Source organism: Xyrauchen texanus, chromosome 11 (assembly GCF_025860055.1).
Source record: "Xyrauchen texanus isolate HMW12.3.18 chromosome 11, RBS_HiC_50CHRs, whole genome shotgun sequence".
NCBI lineage: Eukaryota > Metazoa > Chordata > Actinopteri > Cypriniformes > Catostomidae > Xyrauchen > Xyrauchen texanus.
Window position 1 is genome coordinate 37,455,961 of NC_068286.1, and position 9,502 is coordinate 37,465,462.

Genomic DNA, 9,502 nt, shown 5'->3' on the forward strand with positions numbered 1-9,502 from the left:
ACAATGTAAACCTTCTAAAACCATACAGGGAAGGACACAAAAAAGGGTACACAAAAGAAACGTTAGTTGAACAGTGGCAAGCAGTGCAAGGCCAACTTGAATTGCATGTTTACCAGGTGAGACTGGATGAGAAGTACATTGAATTGGAAAGGTCTCAGTCACATTCAGTGAAAGGGAAAGCCGTAGAGTTGGAAGTTGACCATGTGCCACTTGAAGATAAGTCCAAAACAGTGGAATGGGAGGGAGGTCAACCTTTTAAGAAAGAAGAAAGTTTACCTCAGAAATGGAAAGAGAGAGGAAAGAAAAAGACATCAGGACAAAAAACAAATGTTTCAGATTCTCAAGTTGTCATAGAAGGTGATCATGATTTCACAAGGCAAAGAAGATGCTTACAAAAGGAAGATACATAGAAATTGCTCACATTTTAAAACTTAATTTAACTTTTGATCAATTTAAGAGTGCACCAAATAATTTCATGTTTGTTTTACTGGCCAGTGAAGTGAAAAAATTACTTAGCACACCTTTAAGAAAACAAATCACTGTCACTAATGTAGTAATGATGGCTGACAGCGAATAGAGCAGTACTACAGTAACACTGGTAACCAACCAAAACTCTTTTTGTGTAATGCTCCACCCACACTTTGTAAGGGATAATGTACAGGCCTGTCAGGGTTTATTATGTGATAACAACCCACTGTCTGTGCATAATCCTGCTTATTACACAGCTACTGACCAAATAAATGAATACATAGACATAAAATATTGATTTGCATTGAAATTATGTAATTATGTAAAATAAATAAATCACTGAACAGCTTAAAGTATATCCGCCTCAGGTTCGTGTCTGAGTTCAGCTTGTGTTTTTTCTGTAAAAATGTCCATCTGACTCTTAATTATTCCATGTTTTACGAGACTACTTGCAAATAAACAAATGCATGTTCATGAAACATTAATCTGCGTTGAAATTATGTGAGAACAAATATGTAGTTGAACTGCTTGAAACGTTTTGAGCCTGTTATAAGACTACATGCCAAATTAATTAATACATGCACATGAAAAATTCATTTGAGTTTAAAATATTTTATTATCTTACTTGTGGAGAATGCAAAGATCCGAGAAGCAGTAAAGATGGCGTGCAGTACCCGGATGACCGGTCTGATATGTCTTTCTCAGGTTGTTACAAGGAGATATCAGACCACTAGACTGCCATTGACCAATCAGAATTGAGGATTCCAGACCACCATGTAATAGGTGTTAGTATAGGTCCAAGACCACTTTCATATTGGTCAGTGAAACCTAAACAGTTACTGAGGCAAAAAAGTATTGCATCTTTAAGATTTACTTTTCATAAGCAGTAAAATTGTCATAAATTACCTGTGCTCTCAAATATAAAATATTAGCTTTTAAAGGTTACATTTTTAAACATGCAAAGTCACAATCTGATGCTTGCGACTACACATAGTTTACAATATGAGCAACAAATGGATGGTAGCAGTTGTGGAGTCTCAGTTTTAAAAGTTGGGAAATAAAGTATTTAAAAATCAGCAAAGATTTGGTTTACATTATGTATAATAATGTTCTCGCTTAACCTTTTTTTGTTAGTTTTAACAAAGCTTTACACATTTACACAGCTTTACCATGGTAAATGACACACAGATTCACCATGTTCACAGGATAAACTTGAGTTGATGTATTGTTGATTTAATTCACTTGACTCTTTATAGGTGCAGTGCAATTTATGTTCAAGGTGGGAACACTTAACTTGCATCCCTGATGTCACGACTGTAGAGGAGCTGCCAATAGAATATAATTGCACCCATTGCAAATTATAGCATTTAATTTTTTTCAGCTGATCTGTTGTTTCACTACTTGATTATTGGGTTGCTCTTTGTTACATCCCTGGATGTTTGTTTGTTTTTTGTGATTAATGTGTTTTTATTGATCCATCTATTAAACAAGAACAGCAAAACATTAATTAATAAACAGAATCAATTTTTAACCATAATTGGTCACATAATTATAGACACAAAAAAAAATTATATGATAATCACACAGATCCACTACACCTCTCTCTCCACTGTCCATCCCTGAGAGCCCTCCAAAAAATACATTATTTGCCCCATTTATCTACAAACAGGTCTAAACTCCCCAGTCTTCTGGATGCCCCTTCCTCAAAAGCTGCCACACTGGCCATCTCCGAACACCACTCCTGAAATGGGTGTGCTCCAGCTGACTTCCAACCCCTAAAAATGATCTGCCTGGCAATCATAATACTAGTTAGGACCCAGTTTTTATGTGCTTTTTTTCCAAATTAACGACCGCCCTATCTCTTAAAATACAGTCTGGGGCAAAATAAAATTTGAGACCCCAATACCTCACACATAAAACTCTGAATCCTCTACCAAAAATCTTGAATAAGGTGAACCCTTGCATCTCTAGATGTAGACTTGATCTTTTTTAGAATCCTAGCCCACACTACCTCCTCCAATACCAAGTTCAGATATTTCTCCCATAATCTCTTGAGAGAAGCTGAAGCTCCATCACCCAGACTCTGAATTAGCAGGGAGTAATCACTGATGCCTCATGACCTTTTCCTAAAGCAGTAATCACCTCTCCCAGAGTATCTGCTGTTTTAGGAGGGTGTAAACTACTCCCAAAAACAGTACAGAGCTGGTGGCCCAGCTGTAAATTCTTATAGAACTTAGATCTGGGAATCCCAAAAAGTTTAACCAAATTTTGAAAGGATCTAAACACTCCAGTCTCATATAGGTCACCGAGTGTAGTAACCCCTCTCACAATTCACTCTGACCAACAAAATGGGGACTTGTTGATAATTGTTGATACATAATTTGGGGTAACCAACTTGTGCTACAGAATTAAATTTCCATCGCAGTAATTGATCAACATATTACAGCAACAACTTTCGGCAGCATCACAGACATGCTTGCCAGTTGCCGCTGGATTTCTCCCACCGCACCGTCCAAACGAGTCCATGGTCTACCGGCCAGTCCGAGACACCAGCTTGAGCACATAAGTGTTTATAAATATCTCCAGAGCCCGAGGACTTCGAATTCTTTCCCATGTTGACTTCAAAGAACTGATATGTAGCAGGGTGTATCGAATCTCACCGGTTTATGACATAGAAGTAATTAAAAACTAGCAAAGTGCGCAGACCTCACCGTTAACACATCCAGCTACCACCGTATCTCAAGCTAACAAGATGTGCTACTCCTGTTTTTACATCATTTATTAAGGTGGTAGTTCATTCTGATGGGGTATCTTAAGCTGACAGGATGTGCTTCCCCTGTTTTTACATCATTTATTAAGGTGGTATTTCATTCTGATGGGGTATCTTAAGCTGACAGGATGTGCTACCCCTGTTTTTACATCATTTATTAAGGTGGTAGTTCATTCTGATGGGGTATCTCAAGCTAACAAGATGTGCTACCCCTGTTTTTACATCATTAATTAAGTCAGTAGTTCACTATGATGGTATCTCAAGCTGACAGGATGTGCTACCCCTGTTTTTACGTCATTTATTAAGGTGGTAGTTCATTCTGATGGGGTATCTCAAGCTAACAAGATGTGCTACCCCTGTTTTTACATCATTAATTAAGTCAGTAGTTCACTATGATGGTATCTCAAGCTGACAGGATGTGCTACCCCTGTTTTTACATCATTTATTTAATAATCCATCCATCCATCCATCTTCATATGGTTTTTAATATAAACTTAGCTCATTCTGAGAAAGAAGCACATTGTGTCACACATTGACAATATGACAGCTTGAACTACCGGTAGCACATACTTAGCGGGTAGGACAGATTGTCAGAACACCGGCCGCGAAACGAGCATAATGGACCGCGATAAACTGAAATTAGCCACCGCGTTATGCAGAACGAGACAACTTTTGGGCATGTTTCTATGTAAAACCCCGGCCCGATTTATCTTAACAGTCCACCCCTGTATTGGGCGTGTCATTAAGTGAGTGTCCCTTGTCGTCCTTGACGAATTCACAATTCACACAAGCCCTGTAAAATCTCACAAGAGGACCATCGCTGGTATATTTTGTTTGGATTTTTTTGTAAACTACCCTGTCAACCTTTGCTCCGCTCGTCCGCTAACTGTAGGCAAAATGGAAAGGACGTCGTCATCACAAATTTTAACTGTGAGTAGTCTACGCTAAAGATCATATGAAACTTCCAACAGTACAGTCGGCAGACAGGCGCTATAATTACACACGCGATGTTTGTCATTTTAAACCCTACTGTTGCGTGCAACTCTGTTTTGAAATGAAGTACAACATGAACATGGTAAAGAGTTTACATTATTCAGCTGTACAACTGAAGGGCATGACTGTATATGGGAGGCCGGGGCAAGTTGTCACATAAGGAAGTCGTCAAAGGGTATCTTCTTAGGTATACCTTAGTAACTATAAGGTTTAAAATTAAATATAAGGAGTCAAGTGAATAAACGTTTAATTCTTGGGGCTATGTTGGTTCCAAACACCTACTTCTTAATAATAAAAAAGTAAACAAATATATAAATTATGGGCTGTTATCCAGAAATGTCAGATTTGGCACGTTGTCAGGTGTTTTATTGGTTGTGTAAATGTTTGATTTAAAACATTTAATGCATTCATTAGTTATAGTTTCTGTTGTCCATTTATATATATATATATATATATATATATATATATATATATATATATATATATATATATATATATATATATTATTCTGACCCAATTTGAATTTTATGGATTGTTTTTTGTTTTGTTTTTATACATTTATTTTATGTACATTTATTTATATAATTTTAAGAATGAAAAAGTTTTTTGTTTCTTTAGCTAATTGTTATATGTATATTTGAAGGCTATATTAAGTTTCTATTTTTATTGTTTCATTAATAGTTTTATAATTTTACTGTTTAAATTTAGCTGAAAGTCTTTAAAAGTATTTTAAATATATTTTAAATGCAGTAATATGTTGTGAAAATGCTTTTTTTTTTTTGCCTTTGGCCAAAATTTTGTTTCACAAAAAATAAATAAAATTATAAAAGTCAATAAACTGCAAGACAGGTTCCAATTGTGATAACTTAGCCCAAATGACTAATCCCACCCTGAAAATATATTTATTGTTCTAATATTAAATAATTAGTTTTAAAAACTGCAGCCCTGACAGAGAGGACTTTCGTGTCCTCTGTGTTTACATGTAGAATATTGTGAAATGTAGAGAACAGGGGGACAAGAAACTGTTGAGGGATGGATCATATTTGTGGGAGTAGATTTTAAGTTCAGACTTCAACCTAAATATTATGTCTTTATCTTTGTATTATTTTCCAGAATTCCAGAACTTGATACATTCTGGAGATGATAATGTTGCACATTCAAGTTGGGATCTGCTATAGACTTGGTTCCAGTGAAAATGAGATTGCTGAGACGGTTTATGTGTTTCCTTCTGTTGGGGACAGTGTTCATCTTATTCTTCATAAAAGTTTTCTTGGATGATGATGGGAGAGATGGCACTTTTTACTTGCACATGGCCTCATCACCTGCATTCCCCACTAGCATGATGTCCACTGAACATTGGATGAGTGGGAACAAGAGATATAAATTTATCTGGAACACTGTTTTGAAGGAGCCACCTGACTTGAACTTCAGTTCAGACCAGTCCAAAAAGTTAAGCTTGTCCAATCCAAATCAGATGCCCATCACAGCTTTTTTTAAATACCCCTTAGAGGATCAGGGACCCTACAAAGTAAAGCTCAGCCCCTCACAATCTTTCCCCGCACACCTCAAACTGCGCCAAGCAAACCGTAGACGTATTATAAGAGAGATTTGCTTGGCCAATAGTAGCCTAAATTTCCCTGGGAAATTTAAGACTTTTGACCAGATTCCAAAACAAGCCCTGGATCATCTCATTGTGGATGATCGGCATGGTGTGATTTACTGTTTTGTGCCCAAGGTTGCATGTACCAACTGGAAACGAATCATGATTGTGCTCAGCCAAAACCTCAAAACATCTGATGGAGCTTCATATCGTGATCCTCTTACCATAACAGCAGAATTCAGCCACAGTCCTACACATCATCTGACTTTTAACAAGTTTCAGAGACGCTTTGGTCGTGCCTCACGACATTTAATGCTGCAAAAGCTGAAGAACTACACAAAATTCCTTTTTGTACGGGATCCTATTGTACGACTCATGTCTGCCTTCCGGAACAAGTTTGCTCAGCCAAATGAGGATTTCTATAAACAGTTTGGCACCATAATGCTTCAGCAGTATGCTAATCTTTCAACACCCCCAGGATCTGCTCAAGAAGCCTTTGCCGCAGGTATCCGACCCTCATTTCTGAACTTTGTGAAGTACCTGTTAGATGCTGACACTGAGAAGAAGGAACCATTCAATGAGCATTGGCAGCAGGTTTACAGACTCTGCCATCCTTGCCAAATTGAATATGACTTTGTTGGGAAGCTGGAAACTCTTGATGAGGATGCAGAACATTTGTTGAAGATACTTGGGATTGATAATCAGATTAAATTTCCCCCAGGGTTCCGCAATAGGACATCAGCAAACTGGGAACAAGAATGGTTTGCGAACATTTCTTTAGATGATAGGAGAAAACTTTACAAACTCTATGAACCTGACTTCAAGTTATTTGGATATGACAAACCTGAAACTCTTTTGTGTAAACCAGGGTTAAACACCAATGATAAAACTACAAATTGCTCTAATGTTTCTTAAATATTTACTGGATCTCATCTATCACAAAGCAACAATAATCTCACCCGGGGTAACTAAAAATGAACCCCTTGCAGTAGTTCTAAAACTCTAAATGAATTTAGACCTGTTGCTCTCACTTCAATTTTAATGAAAAATTTTGAAAAATTGATAAGGTCACATATTTTAAGGATAACTGAACATGCATTGGATACCATGCAATTTGCCTACAGGCCACGCAGGGGTGTAGAAGATGCCACTCTCACTCTGCTTCATTTGCTCCTCAAACATCTTGAGGGAAGTAGGTCCCATGCACAAATTCTTTTTATTGATTTTTCATCTGCTTTTAATACAATTCAACCGTATATTTTAGCCAACCGTCTTATTGAGCAATTCGATTTTTGTCCTAATCTTGTTGGTTGGATTTTGGATTTTTTTAACAAACAGGACACAGAGAGTAAAGGTGAATGGAGCTCTGTCTGGTCAGCTTTGCTCTTCAACAGGTTCACCACAGGGGTGTGTACTTTCACCCCTTCTGTTCATTTTATATACAAACATGTGTCAGAGCAAATATGTAAATAGGACCATTATTAAATATGCGGACGACTCCGTCATAGTAAGTCTGCTCCATAAAAATTATAGAAGCCATGGTCCAATAATTGAAGACTTTGTCCAATGGTGTGAGGAGTCGCACCTTCAATTGAACATATCCAAAACGAAGGATATGTACATTAATTTTGGAAAAACTCCAGGATTTGAGGCAACTAGTGGATCAAGTACAATCCTATATATACCTAGGGACAATTATTGACTCTAAATTACATTTTCAGGAGAATTGTGGGGCTGTCTGTAAAAAAGGACAACAATGTCTATACTGTTTGAGAAAATTTTAACATTTTAATAGACAAGACTTTGATGACATTATTTTATCATGCTTTTATTGAAACCATCATATCTTTCTCCCTAGTGGCATGGTTTGGTTGTGTCTCAGTCAAGCACAAGAATCGCTTAAACCAAATTGTAAAATGGTCAAATAAGCTGACTGGGGAGCCCCAGCTGCACCCCGCATCCCTGTATGCTAAACAGTTACAGCGGCTAGCTATGGCTATCAAAAAAGATAGCCTACATCCTCTGAATAGGGAATTCCAGTATCTCCCCTCTGGACGGAGGTTAAAAGTTCCTGGTTACAGAAACACAAGGTTTAAAAACAGTTTTGTACCAGCAGCAATCACTCTGTTAAACAAACGGTAAAATTATTTGCACAAAACGCAATCTGGTCATGTACTGTTTTCTGTTCCTCCTTTTTTTTTTACCTGTTTTTATATGTTTTAATGTTTTGTATGTTGCATGCTATGTTGTGGTCAACAAAGTTGTAAGGATGTCCTGACTCTCAGACTGTAAAACTAGTTTACCTACGGGTACCAATAAAGTAACCTAACCCCTTTTCATAAAATAAATTGTCATATTTAAAATTAAGCTGAACTCAAAACATAACTATAACCCCAATTACTTTTAAATGTTAGTTAATAAAAAACCCAAACAGTCCCCGAAACCTATACATATCTACCTCATTAATTATGCAAACACAACAGCCAATAGCAAGTCCTCAAACAGATACATCAACATGCGTTTCAGGACATTCCTGGAAAGGACAGTAATTCTATGTAGTTTTAACACCTGCCATTTGATTAAATTTGGTAAATGTTCCATTTTGCCCCTGGCACAAAGAAAAGTGAAAAAATCCAGAAGTCTGATTGGTCCATCTAATCACTGATCAGCATTAGACAAAGTAAGATAATAAACAAATATTGCTTTGTGTCCTATTATTGGGGATGAGGAAATTACTTCAGCCCTTACCTCTTCAAGTCGCACAATGTCGATTGTGATATGCTGCATTAAATATTTTATAAAAACACAGAGCATACTGTACTTGTGTAACGTTGTTGAATGCAGGCACAAACAACAAAAGACAGATTGAGACTGATTTAATAGATAAATAAATAGGAGGAATCCATGCATAAGATCCCGCAGCTGAACCAATTCAGTGTTTCAGTAGTATCATCATCAGTGGCTTAACAGACAGCATTTCATTTGGTTGAGTGTTTGTGTAAACTGAAAATAATCACAAGCTCATAGCCAGTCTCTCTCTGTGGAAGCAGATTTAAATCTTTTTAGTCTGTTTTCGTCAACATTCAAACTGTGTAAGGGGACAGTTTTTGACTAATATTTATTTAGATAAATAACTAATTACTGTGATCTTGGAAGCTGGTCTGGTATAAATTGGGTGTACAACACACTCTGCACACTGCCTACTTAATGTTGTTGTGATGATGTCACAACCAGACTGTTTGAGGGTCCCCCACTTCAAAACTGGTTCTGGCGCGGTGACTGCTGCACATGTAAATTTTGGATCACTCTTATATTTTAAGGATTGTGCTTTGTGCAATCTCAAAATAATGTTTTAATGATCATTTTTAAATTAATACGTCTTCAGCGTTAGTAACCTCTTGCTATAAGACATCCGAGTTATAAGACAGACAAATAAAGAGTTTGTTCTCAGTTAATATGATAATAGGATGTTGAAATGCAAATGAATTATGCGGTTATATATATGTATATAAAAAGAAATCCTTAAAATTCCAATTAGGTCAGAATAATATTATTTAATAATAATTAATGCTCGTTACTATATTCCTTCTTAACGAATAAAGAGATGAAAAGGTCTCTACACAAAAAGTTCAGTCACTCCCTCTTTCTCCATTTCTCTTTAGTTCAGTCAG

At 36.7% G+C, this 9,502-nt stretch overlaps 1 protein-coding gene across 1 annotated transcript; it reads left to right on the forward strand.

The window, feature by feature from the left end:
* The first annotated feature begins 3,998 nt into the window (after positions 1-3,998).
* On the forward strand, positions 3,999-8,296 carry LOC127652186 (carbohydrate sulfotransferase 12-like). The gene is made up of 2 exons (XM_052138258.1): positions 3,999-4,168; positions 5,345-8,296. Exon 2 carries the CDS (start codon positions 5,427-5,429, stop codon positions 6,744-6,746), a length of 1,320 nt encoding a protein of 439 aa, XP_051994218.1. The 5' UTR covers positions 3,999-4,168; positions 5,345-5,426; the 3' UTR covers positions 6,747-8,296.
* The last annotated feature ends 1,206 nt before the right edge of the window (positions 8,297-9,502 follow it).

Bases quoted from the DNA above. Each gene is read 5' to 3' on its own strand.
- LOC127652186 (XM_052138258.1), top strand. From the start codon at position 5,427: ATGAGATTGCTGAGACGGTTTATGTGTTTCCTTCTGTTGGGGACAGTG.